Below are 15,533 nucleotides of genomic sequence, written 5' to 3'. Positions count from 1 at the left end.
GTCCCTTCATTGTGGCCTCATATTCCTGCCCATGTGCCACTCAGAAGGCAGCACTGGGTCGATAAATGAGGTGTGGTGGATGGGTTGCATGTCTTAGGGGTCGTGACAGTCTTTCCTAGACATTAGCTTCAGGCCAGTATAGTCACATGCCTTCAATCTCACCCAGTGCGGAGCCTGAGGCAGGAGGATGCTTGGGCCCAGAGTTTAATATAGTAATTATTATATAATAATATAGTATAGTAATATAGTAAGAGTCACCTCAAAAACAAAACAATTTAAGTTTTTAAAAATTGGTTTTGCCCCAAAGTGTAAGGTAATGATATCTAGTAAGAATCTCAATATGGAGACTCTAAATTGCCAAAAATATGCAATCCATATTCTTAGATGATCGACCAGAGCCTACCTATATTCTTGGGTGATCAGCCACATTCCCTTGTTAGCTCTGCACAGACAAATGTAAAATTGTTGGAGCTTCTCTACCATGGAAACATCCAAGAAGCTTGGGGCTTTTGACCTATCAAAGCAGAGTTCTGAAAATGTGAAAAAACACCATGAGGCCTTTTTTTTTTTTTTTTTTTTTTTTTTTTTTTTTTTTTTTTTTTTTTTTCTGGCTCTCACCTGATGCAGGAAGCTCTGATGGGAAGATATATGTTTACACAGTCAAAACTCTCTGAGCAGCCACCCTTGCTCCAGTCAAAGCAGAGCCCCCTTGCTATCTGTGAGTGAACATTGCAGTCTGCTTTGCCCTGGGTCTGCTGTCAATGCAGCTGGGCTCCCAGGTGGGCCTGAGTGTGAATCTCCATCAACCAACACCAAGCACGGGGGCCCAGAAGGAAAGCTTTGGGCTGTGTGTCTGCAGCTGCTCTGTGCTGCAACAACCTTCAAAGAAAGCCCGAAGGGGAAGGTGGGCAGCTTGTGGATATTTCAGTACCCAGGGAAGCCGATGCACGGAGGAGACCTCAGCAGTCATTTACTGCTTCATATATTACAAAGCGGGAGAGATTATGTCTTAATTACACGCTCTTCATCCTCAAAGGCCATGTTCCTCTGCGGTGGCCACTAGCACTTGAAGAAATCTATGGAAAACATGTGTCTGGCCTCCGAAGTTAATAACGTGCTGGTGATTTTTCCAGGGACAGAGGAGGCTTCTGTACTCACAGACGAATCCTGACAACTCCTGCTGAGCTGCAGGCATATAGGTGTGTGAGCGGACAGTCTGAGCTCATTGTGGGCTTTTCCAAGTGGGAATACAATACGATGAGGATTGGGTCCCAGAGAAGTGGTGGCAGTAGAGCTGGGACCCCATGGGGCTGTGGCTGCAACGATAGTCTACCTCTCCCTCTCCCTCTCCCTCTCTCTCTCCCTCCCTCCCTCTCCTCTCTCTCTCTCTCTCTCTCTCTCTCTCTCTCTCTCTCTCTCTCACTCTCTCTCTTTCTCTCAGGCTACCCTCCCCATCTATTGAGCCAGTCCAATATCAAACAAGGCAGTGACAGTGCAGGGCTGCCACGAAGTCACAGGGGACAGGAAAGCAAATCAAACTGCCACACTACTCTGAGCTTCGTCAAGGACACAGGGTGGCCTTCAAGTCACCCTTCTCTGAGCCCCCGACCTCTGGTTCCTGTTTTCTTAGGGTGCAAAGTGACAACCCAGAGTGGCTGCAAGGATTTCAACTCATCGTATTTGTTCCCTTTCATGTGGGGTGCTTGATTTGGGTTCTTAATGCCCATTCCCCAGAGAGTGTCTTTGTACCCCAGCTCATCCTAAAAATCTGGTAAGTTCAACCAGGTTTAATGTTTTCACCTGAGGTCCAATGGCAACAAATACAATACTAGAATCAGACTATCCATGCTCTACCCGAACCTCCTCCCCAATTCCAAAGTCATCTCTTGTTTGTTCCAGGAGACTTGAGCCTGCTCAGAGGTTTGGAAAAGCCTCCCCTCTACTGTTGGCACTGAATTGGGGGAAGAAAAAGGAAAGTTGTAACCCTGCCCTTGTTATGCACATAATTGTTAATAGAATTGTGGTTTCTTTCTTTCTTATGTGACCTTGTTTTCCAAATTAAAAAGCCTCAGTGACTCACCCTCTGCTCTGATCTGAGAAACGAAGAAGCTGGAGAGTGGGTTGTGGGGATCTAATCATTGGAGCTGTGGAATTCTCCTAAGGATGCAGGGGTGGGGCCACACTCTCAGGCAGGACACAGGTTCTGCCTCTTCTGCCCCCCCCCCAACACACACATGCAGGAATCCATGTTGAGTCCTCCTGACCATGACAGACCTGCTTGCTTTCCCTCTGGTTGCTCTGGCCTGTGTCCTAACTGTAAATTCAGCTTCTGCTCACTGGAAGCTCCCAACTCACTAGCCTCTACCCCTAGGAGTGAAGGCTAGGGCCTTGTCCAACTATCCTATGTCCTGGATGCAAATTAGTGTATCCCCTTGACCCCCACAAGGCCTTTACAAAGTCTTAGTAATGTATTAAGGGCAGTGGGTCCTTCCTTCTCTGCAGAATTTACCCTAAAGCAAAAATTGTGAAGAAGCCAGTCCCAGCCTTGGCTGCCCTGACTGTCATGAGTTGGATGCTGGTTGGTATCTAATCATGAAAGACCTTGGCAGGTAGGTGTACACATATGCAAGACCATCTTATGATCAGGAGACCTCCTGGGACCCTTAGCATATGAGGTTTCCTCATCTGTTGATGGCCATCCTTGAAGTACTTAGAAAATTATCAATAAGATTCTGATCATCCCAAGAGTTTCTAAAAAAATGTAAAAAAAGAAATTGGAGGCCAATCCTCACCATACGAGATGACCAAAAGGGCTGCCACAGCTATGGCTACCAGTTTACTACTCCCAGTTTCCTGAAGCTCACACAGCCTGCTCGCCATCTGTGAGCACAGATGTGTCCTTAGGGCACTGCCACCCCCGAGGATGAATGTCTGTTAGGCTACTTGATGTCTTTGGAATCTGAGAAGCTTGTGCTCCAAGCCTATGGAGCGATTCCGTTCTCAGAGCAAAAGTTCTGTGCCTTCCTTCTTCTGGAAGAGTAGCTGTGTGGGTCGACTATCACTGGGGCCCCTGGCTCAGCTTGTCCATCCACACTGTCTCCTGTTGGTCCCAGCATGCTTGGTGCTGGGTGGAACTACTTAAGAGTGAGTAGCAGGAAGGACCAGAATGGTAGCTAATGACCAGCAGGAAAGAGCAAGACAGAGAGTATGTGTCGGGGGGTGGGGGGCAGGACAGGAAGCAATTGTTTTCGCCCTACATTCTGGCCAGACTTGGTCCATTTAAAAGCAATGCTAAGCTTGTGGTAGGCCCTTATGGGAGTAGAGCAGTCTAGAGGCATTAGCTCTCAACTGCCCCTCAGAACTCAGTTGTCTCACAAACATTTATGGTAAGTGGTCTGGTGACCCAAGACTGCATGGACAGGATCCTTAAGTTCCATCTGTCACACAAGGCCTCTAGAGAGAGGCAAACTGAATATTGATTGGTTGGCTTGCTGTGGCCTTGGAGCACTCTGAACTCCAAAAGAACTTCCAGGGCTTTCTTTTTCTTTCCCCCAGTGATATTGCAGTCTGTGTGCTGTGGCCTTCCCTGGCCTCATGTTTATACCTCTGGTATTTTCCCTTGCTAAGTAAGATTGTATTTCACAGAAGCAGGTTGTGTAAAATGTATTTCCATTCTGATAAATATATATTTCCATCCTAAACAAGCTGGTGCCTTTCTGCACTAATCTCCATGATGCACAGTAATTGATAAGCCCCGAATATGCGGCATCTTACTCCATTTTATGCCATTCAGTGAGCGGGATGTCCTGATGGACCAATCTCCTCATAAAACCAGACTCCTATTTCCTAAAGGAAATGTTCTGCTTACATTTCTAGAACCTGCTGCAGCTGTTCAGAGTTAGAAAACTCCCTTCCAAGAATCCACGGAGAAGCCCACAGAAACAAGTGTGCTGGCCTTTCAGCCACAGGGTTGGTACCAGAGACCAGACCTAGCAGGGGCCGCAGGGGGCAGGAATCTAGACTCTGGAGCTGCTCTTCCTATGGGCTGGAGCTGGAAATATGTCCCCAGTTCCTCCAGTCCAGAACTTGCTTCTCCCCCTCTCTCCTTTTGCCTTCTCCCCATCCTGTCTTCTCCCTTTGTCCCCATTCCTCTCTCCTTCTCTTTCCCCTCTCCCTGCCTTTCACTGACTTGCCTTCCCTCCTTCTTCCTTTTCTTCTCCCTATCTCTTCTCATTTTTCTTCTCTCCCCCTTCTTTTATCTTTTCTCCCCTCCTTCTTGTTCCCCTGACCCCTCCTGCTTTCCTTCTCTCCTCACCCACCCCTGCTCTTGCCTGACACCTTAATGCCCAGGGTTTGTCACTGCTTGTTTTCAGAGAGCCCAGCCTGCTTCACCCTCTCTCTGTTACACTCTCAGAAGTTCATACAGGAAATAGAGGAATTTCTTTTCTTAGCCACCTTCTGTCTAGAGAAGCCTATCCAACGTTGTGTTGTGTGTTGAGACTTTGTGTTCTAAGGTGGGGAGGGGGGTGGAGGGATGTCACTTGACTTTTTTTGCAACATCTGCTAGATTAAAACAAATACTCTTATACAATTTGATAAAAATGAAAAGATGATATTTTTTGGTATAGGTTTCAAAATTTGACCTCATGTTTTCTAGTAATCAATGAGGAGATACTTGGGGTAAAAAAAAAACAACTATTTTTTTAAGAAACTTTTTATATCTATGCTCACTTAGTAATAGGTTAGCCTTGACATGGGCCAGGCAAACCTATAAAATACCTCATCCAAGTGTCTTTCTAGAGCCCTGGGCTTCAGAGTGTGGTCCCTGAACATCTTCAGCACCTCTGAGAGTTTATGAGAAATACTAGCACTTGAGCTGTCTGGGCTCACTGAATCCCAGCAGCCCCATATTACCAAGCCCTCCAAGGCATTCTAAGGTACTATGGGGTCTGAGAGCCACTCCTTCTGATAGAAGACCACCACCCTGCCTGTGTTAGATGAAAAAGCTTTCCTGAAAAGTTCTGGAAAACACATGGGTGTAGGCCAGACCCCTTAAACCCATGGTCTAAGGATTATCAGTAAATTGGATCAAGACCCCCATGCTACAGTTAGTCTCTGGAATGCCCCCCAGGCTCACGTGCTGTCTCTAGTGTTAGTGGAGCTATAGAGCCTTTAGATGGTGGGCTGGTCTAAATGGGAGGTCTTCAGATCACTTAGACAAGTTGTGGGCACCATCCTTTCTTTTCTTTCTAATCCCCCAGCTCAGAGGAGGACGGTTTGCTCCACCACACACTTCCATCAGGATGTGCTACGCCATTCAGGCCCAGAAGACACCTGCCAAAACCACGGACTAAAATTTCCAAAGTGTAAGTCAAATCACCCTTCGCTCTTTGTGAGCTTCTCATCTTGGGTATTGGCTGTGTGGACGGAAACTCACTGCCCCCACCTCATGGGGATAGGTAACTGTGTGGGGCTTACTGATAGCCACTGCCCAGCTCTGGCATGGGCTTCTTCACCTGTTGTCTTCCTTCTTCATTTACATCATTCTAACTAAAAGCAGACACACAAAAAGCCTGTCATCATCCTTCCACAGAATATTCCGATACCCTTTTGCAGATCACTTTATTCCGGCAATGAGCAGAAGTTCTGAGGACTGGAGACACTATGCAAAGTGTGGGTTGGTAAGCTCTGCAGCGCAGCAAATGTTTAGCATCTGGGTTCGCTCCCCAAAGTATACAAACAGTTGAGGGATTCAGACCCCCCTCACTCCTAAAAGTACCGACGCACTTATTTTAGAAAGTCTTAGCAATATTTCAGAAATATTTAAACACGTTTCTTAACTTGAAAAAAATGAAAAGAAGAAAAGAGTATTAACATGTCTGTGTGTGTGTGTGTGTGTGTGTGTGTGTGTGTGTGTGTCTTGGAGGGAGGGACAGTTGAGAGAGAAGCACTGACTCAGAAGCAAACAGTGACCTTAGCTGAGAGCAGCTTAAAGGTGTCGAGATCTTAGCAGATAGTAAATGTCAGGAGGGTTAATGAGTCTCCAACAGCTTTCAGGATGAGATTGTAGATGGGAAAGATACAATACAGAAAATCAGGAGTGTTTCCTAAAAGCGGAAAGCATGATCCCGACGGTGAGGTGTTCTAAATGTCTGTGCTGAGAAACACCAGCATTGTTTTGTCCTGTTCTTAGCGCTTTTTGAGTCCACATCCTCATGCACCTGTCTCCTGTTCCACCAGGGGGCGCGCTGGCCCTCCGGATGCGGTTGGCCAGATCGGCCTGGAGTTTGAGGTCCCGTCATTCTCTGTATAAACAAGTTACGTTCAAGTGTTTAGGATATAAATTACGACCATGCCGGCTGCCTTGGAAGGAATGTAAACACAGCACTGTGGTCGGAGCAAACTCTGAGACTGACTTCATAATTTATAGCAGGCCCCCCGAGTAACTAACTCAGAATAAAGGACAAAAAGGGGGCGGGGTGGTGGTGGTGAAGAAAATACTGTATTTATAATGCAAATATAATAATGCAGAAACAAAATGTTTAACCCCGTGCTTAATTTTCTTAAATATAAAAAAGAGGCCTAAGGGTTAGGAATATGGCTAACAGTTTTGAAACTAGATGTTTTATTCAGGAAACCACCTCAGATTGAGAGTCATTGAAATAGTTTTTTTTTTTAAAAAAATACCGCTCTCCTGAGTTACCAATAAGCACTTTGTGGTGGGCTGAAAAGAAAAAGAGTTTCCCACTCAAGAAGCAAAAGCCAAAACAAAAATCCAGCCTTGAGTTGAAGAGAAAATGACTACAACATGATTAAGGGTGAACATGGCTCTCCTCCCAACAAGGGTATTCTGGGTGGGAAATAAATCGTCTGCCTCACTGAACTATTTTCTCATTTTTATCCCTGTGTCCTGCCAGTTCTGTGGGTAGCATTCAGGATTGGGAAACCCAGCAAGAAAGGACACAGATGCTGTGAGATCCTGTGGGAGGGTGCCAGTTTAAAACCCCCATGCTGCAGCCTGCTCTCTCTAGGTTCCTTTGATCTGACTACCACCCAAAGCAAACTGCAGCCTGTATGGGGAGCTGGGGGGGGGGTTCTGAGGCTCTGGGTGGTGGCTCACTGCTCTGCCCTCAAATCTTCCAGCTAGAGGAAGGAGCAAAAGGGCAGAACTCTTGGGCACAGGAAAAGAAACAAAGGGGGCACAAAACTTGGCTTCCTCAGATCAAACCCTTGGCTTTCAATATCTTGCCAGCTTTTGTTGTTTTGTTTGTTTTGCTTTTTTTTTTTTTTTGGTGTGTGTGTGTGTGTGTGTGTGTGTGTGTGTGTTGAAATTTCTTTCACCTTCTGGTTTTTGTTTGGCTAGAAAAAGTAAGAGTAAAGTAGAGAAAGAAATGACAACAGTGTCTTCTCCCTGAGGAGACCCACAATCAGGATGGGCCTGGCTTACTCAAAGCAGAGACCTCACATCTTGTCAGTTATACAACTGGGGGGTGGGCAGTGTAGAATTGCAAGGCTGCTTGGGGGTGTGGCCATGACAGGGTAACTGCAGAGGAAAGGGTCCCTAAAGCAACCGTTTGTTATACACATTTTATTGAAAAAAAAAATCTTACATCAAAATATTTTGGCAAACTTTAAAAGTATACATAAGTGCAAATATACCCTCCTTTTAAAATACAAGCGAAGTGTGAGTATACGAAGATCATAAAAATACTTTAAAAATATGGTGGTAGAAAAACAACCTTGTAAAAATGTTGTATTGTCACAATACTGAGAGCCATTTTCCTTAAACTAGGCTCATCGGTTCTTCATTTCTTCACAATGTTCTTTGGCACCTGTATTCGAAGGTAGTGTTGGGGGTGGGGGTGGGCAGAATCTCCTACTGGACCAGGCAACTAAGCAAGGCTTTCTTGAAATACTGTGCTTTTAGCACTGCCTATTTGAAAAGCGCACACATGCACATACAACACACACACACACACACACACACACACACACACACACACACACACCACACACCTTTCCAGACCCTGATCAGTGAATGCAATGACCACCTAGAACTGAGAGTTTATGTACACGTAGTAACACTTTACCGTCACCTCTTCTCTCTGTCCCTCCTCTGGGATTTTGCCATGCCAACAGTTTCCTCTTCCACGGGTGGGCAAATATCGGGGAGGGAGCAGGGCTCCCTTGGGCAGATAAGTGATGGGTGTGCTACTTACTGCTATCCTTGTGCACAGTATGTGAGTCCTGTCGCAGTCCCTAGCTGCCCCTCTCGGAGGGGAGAGGAGGAAAGGGCAGAAGAGGGGGAGCAGCCTTCAAGGCCTCTGTTCATTCACATAACACAGGGCTTAATATCCTGGCACATGCTCTGGTGGTGATGGTGATAATAAGAGCCGCTAGCGGAGGGGTGGAAAGAAGAAATGCCATTGAAATTGAGGACGAAATCTTTTCTGTCACACACTGGAGTGGAGTGATGCTGATAACGAGGCAGTCCCACTGGAAGAAGAAAGGAGAAAAACAAATCTTTTCAGCGACAGTCACCCCGATGACGGTGGGGTATATTACTTTTAAAATTTCAATTTAATTTGTGGTATTTTGACTGAGGATGCAAAAGCAGCTAGTGGCCTTTGAATGTGCGGCTATAAAACCGGTAGGAAAGGGAAAACAAAACAAAACAAACAACAAACAAAAACTCCAGCTCTCAGAGCACTCTGAAGTCCCAAGACCTTTGCCCTGCTAAGGTTTTAAGTACTCCTTGAGAGGTAATCTGTTCTTAAATTCCCACTTCTCTTTTCTCTTTCTTGGGCTCCGAGATCTCTCTGCCAGGCCTGGATGCAGCCTGCGCAGGGCACAAACACCCTGCCAACACCTCTGCACCCTTCACCTCTGCTCTTGTGCCTTGTTTTCTGTCTCGGCTCAAGATGCTGGAAGCCCACACGGTCCACAGAGGATGACAGAGACAATAAATACCCTGGAGGAGAGGGCATGGGATGGGGGGGGGGGAGCAGCCCACTTCCCACCCTCAGGCAGCAGGCATCTCTGTAGGTCCCGAACTCCTTAGGCCTTGCCTTTACAAGCCAGTTTAGGGAACCCAGGAGTGCTCTTTGGCCGGGACATCTAGCTGCGCACTGAGTCCCCTGGGGAACTAGCAGCGGATCTTGGGGATGGCCTACGTCCTGCAGCTCAGGGCTTGAGCCTACCCTTTTCAACTCCAACCTGCAGCCCACTTTTGCTTTTGCTTTCTCGGCCCCGGGGGTCAGTGGGCTCGGGGCTCCAGTGCGCACCTCCGCCGCGTGGGTAGGCATTTGCGAGGCCTTCCTCGCGCACCCGGCTGATGTGATCTGCACCAGCCTCAAGCCTGTGTCACCCTCAACGCGGTTGTAAGCAGAAGAAAAGCGTAACATGCTTCCGGCGATGCGTGAGCCCTACAGCTGGCACCCACCCGGCTAGAGATCAGGCCGCTCAGCGGCGGGTGTGGCTCGGTTTCGGTGACTATGGGGGAACCGCTCAGAGCTGCTCCGCTCTGGAGTAGCGGTCCAGGTGCACGCGAGGGACGATTGGGTCTTGCGCCGCCACCGCGGCGGCCGCCAGCGAGGACCGGAACTCGGGCCTCAACCCCAGGCCGCTGCTGGCTCTCTTGATGGGCCGCGACGGACCACAGACACCCGACTACTGAGGGCCGCAGGGCTGCGGGATGAGCGCTGACTACTCTCGGCCTTAGCGGGTCACGGTGCCGCCTCTTCCTGGGTCTTGGAAAGTGGAGGGCGTGGAGCGTGCGGGGAAGGAGGGTCGTGCAGTATGCGTGACGATTTGTGCTGGGGACTGCCATTCGCCCCTGCTCCACCACCCTAGTTGGCTGTGCCTGGCCTCACAGGACCTTCTAGTTTCAGTGGGCCGCAGCCGTGTGGGCAGCCCTTGGAACCAGGTCCTGCAGAGTCTCCATTTACAATGCCTGGGCTCTTTGAAACCCTCTATATAAGGTCTTTATTGGAGGTGACAAAATCGAGATAATATTCTAGGAAGAGAGGAGGAGGGCAAATGCCCAGCAAGAAAGGGCAACAGGGCCAGGTCGGCCTAAGCGATTGCTTGCAGTAAAGGCTGGTCACAAAGCACGGGACAAGACATCGGAGGCCTGCCTTCTTGGCTGGACAGTTCTCATTCTGTTCAAGTTAAAGGGTTAAGCCGCTGTATCCGGGAACTTCTGGGGGTTTTGAGCGCGACTTAGAGTGTGTGGCACGCGACATAGACCGAATAGAAAGATCTTTCCTGCACATTTGCTTGTTCGTTTTTTCCTAGAGTATAGATTCCTGACAGCTGGGAAGCCTGGGTACAAGGTAAGCTATGTCTATCCAAAGGGAAAGACAGAGGACAGGGCCAGCAGTAGGCCTAGAGAAGGGGGGAGGGAGGCGTAGGTTCCAGTTCAGTGTGTAGGAGGGAGACTGACAGCCAGCCCGTAGGGCGGGAGGTGGGGGTGGGGTGGGGAATACGAGAGAGGGTCATCTGTATTGGTTACTTGTTGAAATTCCCATAAAATTGAACAAGACTCTGTTCTCTGTGGGTTAAGTCAGTCTAAAATCCTCTCCCGTGTGGTCCTGCCTAGACTGTCTTTGTTTGGTTAACCTCTGAGACCCCCAGTTAAAAGGCTTATTTGGGAAATTTCTCCAAGATCTTTTGCTGTTTCTTGGCTTCCCCATTCCCCCAAGCTCCTGTTGTACATGTAGTCACAAATACGAAGGTATGCATCACCCTGTGAATTTTCTATTTGGAGTGGCAACTGTGTGGGAGACGCACCTTTGGTTTTGCCCTTGACAGACAGGCTCCCAGATTTCAACCTGCACCCAGTGGAAGCCTCGGGGGAATTAATGAGGGTTTTATCTCTATCCTCTAGATAAAGTTAGCTAAACACAAAATTCTCTCCTCTCCTCCCACCCTTCACCACTTTTCACAAGTCAATAAATTTTCATAATCTGCAACCCACACAGCAGAAGCCAGGGGCCTCTAGGCACATTCCTTGGGGGTATCACACCATGGCACCCAAACCCTGATGCTCAGGACAAACTCATGTCCTTAACTATATCGCGCGCGCGTGTGTGTGTGTGTGTGTGTGTGTGTGTGTGTGTGTGTGTGTGTGTGTTCAATGACTTCTTAATACTTGGTTGCCTCTTGCCACTGGCAATGTCCTTGGGACTCTGCTCTGCTTCTCTGTCTCTCTCTCTCTCTCTGTCTCTCTCTCTCTCTCTCTCTCTCTCTCCCTGACATTTCCTTTCATTACTTGGTCAGGTAAGGACCCTCTTCCTCACTTGCTCTGTCATGTGCTTTTGGAACTAAAGTAGGGCAAAGTGAACTTTGAAAAGAGTGGGGAGAACAAAATGAACCAAACACAGTTCCTCCATCCACCAAGGTCTCAAAAAGTCACATGCCTTCTTTCAGAGCCGAGTCTGGCCTAATTGGGACAAGTCTGCAGTGTCCTGATGCAGGCCAGGAAGGTTAAGGCTCGGCACCACCCTTCTCCAGACTGAATTCTGGAGCCTACCATGACTCCAAAGAAGGCTGTAAGAGCAAATCTTCTCCTCCTAACCAGGAATAGGGTACTGAATCCCCCCCACACCCTCCAGCATCTTAGTTCCATAGAACCCAGCTAGGGGACGGAAGGCGCAGTAGCCCTGGCCCTCAGGCTTTGGCTGCAGCGGGCCTGGGAACTGGGTTTTACCTGAGAGATCCTCGCGGGCATTCTGGTGCAAGTAGCTCTGCTCCAGCGAGTAGGACGACATGCTGGGGTGCAGGCCAGCAGAGGCTGCAGGGTTACTGCTTGGCGTCAGGGCAGGCTGCTTGAGGTAAGGTGAGGCGCCAGGCGAACTCCAATGTGCCGCAGGGCTAGTATAGGGCGAGTGACATTCGATTGCGCTCGCCATGGCCGGGGATGAGGGCACTGGGCTGCTGCTGCTGTCCGGCCCATAGTCACCACCGCCACCGCTGCTACCCGCTCCCGCACCGACGCCCGCAGCACCTGCGGGCACCGGACAGCTGGCCATATAAGTGGAGCCCGGGTTGGGCGACATGTGGGGGACGTGGTGGTGGTGGAGGTGGTGTGGATGCGCATGGCCGGGAGCACCGGCGCCTGCATCATAGCCTGCGGGCATCATGTCGAGGCCACCATAACCACCCTGGCCATGGCAGCCCAGAGGCGCTGAAGGGGGCGCTTGGAAGTCGAAGCCTTGGGGCAGCAGCGAGGCCCCGAAGCCCAAGCCGCTCACCACGCGATGGTACATGGGCTTGAGCGCCTGGCACTTCCGCCTGAAGCCGCGCGGCCGCCGGCGGAACGAGCCCTCCTCGAACATGAACTCACTGGCAGGGTCGATGGTCCAGTAGTGGCCCTTGCCCGGTCGCCCGAGGCCCTTGGGTAGCTTGATGAAGCACTCGTTGAGCGAGAGGTTGTGGCGCACAGAGTTCTTCCAGCCCTGGTAAGCGCCGCGGAAGAAGGGGAAGCGTGCTTGCAGGAACTGGTAGATCTCGCTGAGCGTCAGGCGCTTGCTGGGCGAGCTCTGGATGGCCATGACGATGAGCGCGATGTACGAATAGGGCGGCTTCTCCGGCCGCCGCAGCCCCGAGGTCGCCTTCTTGGTGCCCCCGCTCCCCGAGCCCCCGCCACCGCCACCCGCTGCACTCTTGCAGGCACCCGCCGACGAGGCGCTGACCGAGTTGGAAGAGGACGAGGCACAGGAGGCAGAGGATGAAGATGAAGACGACGAGGTGGTCTCCAGGGTGGCGGTGGGCGGCGGGCTCATCAAGGCGGCCTGGAGCGCGCCGGGCGCCGGGCTGCACGCGCGGCGGAGTGGGGCAGGCGGCGGGCGCGGCGGGGGCGGCGGGGGCCCGCCCTCGGTGGTCATCTGGGAGCTTGGAGTGAGGCCGGGCCTGGGGGGCGGACCCCGAACCGGGACCAGCGGCGCCGGAGCCGGGTTGGCCCACAAGCCGGGCGAGCGCCCTAGTACGCCGGCTGCGCTGCAGCCGGGGCCACTCCGGGCCAGCGCTTCGGCGTAGCCTCCCTCAGCTCCTCTGGGGCTTCGGGCGGCGGCGGCGGCGGGTCGGAGGCAACGCCCCGCGCATCCCTCTTCCGAGCCTCAGGCCGGCGCCTTGCGCAACCCCTCCTAGGCCACCAAGGCGACGCTGTCCGTAGCCGGACAGCTGCGCCCTCGAGCCGAGACTTCAGCCCGGACCCCGGGGACTAGCCTGTCGTCTTCTTTCAGGAGTGCTCCTCTCTCTGTCTCTTGGACTTCCTCCCTGGCGCGCCCTCCCCGCGGCCGCCTCGCTCCCTCCCTCGCTCCCTCCCTTCACCCCACCCGGCCCTGCCCCCTCCTCGCTCCGCGCCGCCCGCCGCCGCGGGGAGGGCGAACTGGGCCCTCTCGCCACTCCTCCCCCTCTGGACCTGGCGGCGGGCTCTTTCTCTTATCGCCTCCCTGACTCTCCCGGGTCCTACTCTCTCTACTAATTCTTCTCTGGTCTCTTTCCCTTTCCCCTTCTGCTGGGAGGAGAACTCCCAACCTTGGCAAGCCTCGACTACCCTTGACTTCAGACTTTCTCTGTCCCTTCCAGCAGCCCGTTTACTATCTCAGAAGCCCCCCCACCTCACCCCGCCCCCGCGCGCCGGGAGTGGACCCACCCTACCCCTCCTCCATCTCTGCTGGACCCTGTGGGGGCTGAGTCTTGGGGCAGCGGTGCCCTGGAAGAGCCTCCTTAGCCACGATCCCCAGTGCCCGAACTGACACCATCTGTCAACTTCATTTATACAGTGCCGCCCTCAGCCACACGCCAGGGTGCCAGACGTCCCAAGGTAACGTGCCAATCCTGGGTCTCTCTCTCTCTGGCTGGACATGCAGGCTTCTGAGAGTTCATAGTAAAGGGCAAGCACTGGGCTCCCTTGAGCTGTGGCCCCGGGCAGTTGTGAACACATTTTAAGCTGAGCACTGGAATTTGGGTGCGGAAACCTGGGCCAACTTTTAGAGACTTGGGACACTTGAGTCGAAGGGATTCGTTTTCATTTGCTTCCACACTGACTTGTCATTTCCACTTCAGGGGGAAGGGGAGAGAGAAGGAGGGAGGGAGGGAGAGAGGAAGAGAGAGAGAGAGAGGAGAGAGAGAGAGAGAGAGAGAGAGAGAGAGAGAGAGAGAGAGAGAGAGAGAGAGAGAGACCCTGAGGTGAGGAGATAGCTGTATTTATCGTCAACACTGAAGGTCCACACAGCTGCCAGTGGGTTTACAGCATCAGTCTTCCGGTGTGCCCCCCCACCCCCAGTGCCATGGCCAAGCTCACTTCATCCGAGCACACACCCCCCAGTTGTGGCTTATTCATCTCGGTAAGAGTAGGCTCAGAGAGAGATGGCCCTCGGGAGAAATCATTCCAATGAGACCCGACAGTTAGTTATTGGATTACACGTGCGGGGGAAATGTAGCCTGACCCCGGACAGGGGCTGCAAAGAGAGCTGGAGGCTGAAGCAGGCCTGGCCACACAAGGGCTGGTGGCTAGGCCCAAAGGGAAAGAGATGCCCCACCTGGGGAGCCAATGGGAGGCGCAACAGTGCGTGCAGACTTCTGTAGCAGCCCTGAAAGACTGGGTTTGCCATGTGCTGGAAAGTTGGGAGAACAGGGAAGAGGGTGTAGGGACCCCAGTTAAGATGCAACAAAGAGTCTTGTGGAGCAGAGTGGGGTCTGGTCCCGGTGGGGTGGGGTGGGGCTGTAGCAGCCCTCAGTGCCCTAGTGCATGGGGACTGCCCCTGATGCAGAGTGCTGGTAGGTCTGAGGAACAGAGGAAAGGGCGGGTGCGGGGGGAGGGGGCTGGCCCCAGACAGTGACCTGAAGTTGAGTGGAAGCAGGCTTTTTCCATCAAACCCTGCCTGGATACCACACACAGAGCCTGAGTGTCAGTTTACTGCCCTGAGCCCGGCTCCTTTTCCCTAAGCTCCACAGTAATTAGACAAAGAAAACCTAAATTAGCTGAACAGGCGTCGACAGCTTCCTCCAGAGCACCCCTGGTACCTACATGGGAATGTGTCCGAAAATGGCCCGATTGTAGCCCGGAGTCAGCTAAGAAAACACCGCCAAGCAGAACTGAGTGGACCGCTCATTTGCAAGAGAGAGAGGGACACAGAGAGAGAGAGAAAAAAAAGAAACAAGTCGCTCTTTTCCGGAAGGGATGTTTTGATTGGGTTGGGGGTTGAAGTTGTTTCGACTTTCTAAGAATTTCTTTTTGACTGACGATTGAACATTTGGGGAACAAGTTCCCATTTCTTTCATGCGGGTTTCCCCCTCATCCTCTTTTGTCATTTTGCCGGGACTAATTTTTGATGAAATTTAATATGGAAGTAAATACGTGCTCATTAAACCAAAGTTCTAAGTGTCTGAAAACAATTTATTTAATGAAGTAGAAATTGGGTGTAAAGGATGTTATTGGCCTAAAGGAGCTCCATGGACAGACTTCAGTGTCCGTAAATGTGTTTGGTGTGAGTGTGTATGGAGGTTGGAAAAGCATTGGTTCACAG

General features: G+C 51.3%; 1 protein-coding gene and 1 long non-coding RNA gene across 4 annotated transcripts in view; one reads left to right on the top strand and one right to left on the bottom strand.

Annotated features, from left to right (window-relative positions):
• Positions 1 to 7,568: 7,568 nt before the first annotated feature.
• On the bottom strand, positions 7,569 to 13,256 carry Foxf2 (forkhead box F2). The gene is made up of 2 exons (XM_027409291.2): positions 11,711 to 13,256; positions 7,569 to 8,496 (listed from the first exon to the last, which is right to left on the bottom strand). The coding sequence occupies exons 1-2, from the start codon at positions 12,885 to 12,887 to the stop codon at positions 8,333 to 8,335; spliced, it is 1,341 nt and encodes a 446-aa protein (XP_027265092.1). The 5' UTR covers positions 12,888 to 13,256; the 3' UTR covers positions 7,569 to 8,332.
• A 35-nt stretch (positions 13,257 to 13,291) lies between these two features.
• Positions 13,292 to 15,533, top strand: part of LOC103164378 — a 127,721-nt gene continuing 125,479 nt past the window's right edge. For all 3 annotated transcript variants that reach the window (XR_003484102.2, XR_003484103.2, XR_003484101.2), the window contains exon 1: positions 13,292 to 13,828. This is a non-coding gene — a long non-coding RNA (uncharacterized LOC103164378). The remainder of the gene's footprint in view (positions 13,829 to 15,533) is intronic.

Source organism: Cricetulus griseus, chromosome 3 (genome assembly GCF_003668045.3).
Source record: "Cricetulus griseus strain 17A/GY chromosome 3, alternate assembly CriGri-PICRH-1.0, whole genome shotgun sequence".
In the NCBI taxonomy this organism is placed as follows: Eukaryota; Metazoa; Chordata; class Mammalia; order Rodentia; family Cricetidae; genus Cricetulus; species Cricetulus griseus.
The sequence above is the reverse complement of the archived record's forward strand: the minus strand, read 5'-3'. Positions and strand labels throughout refer to the sequence as shown.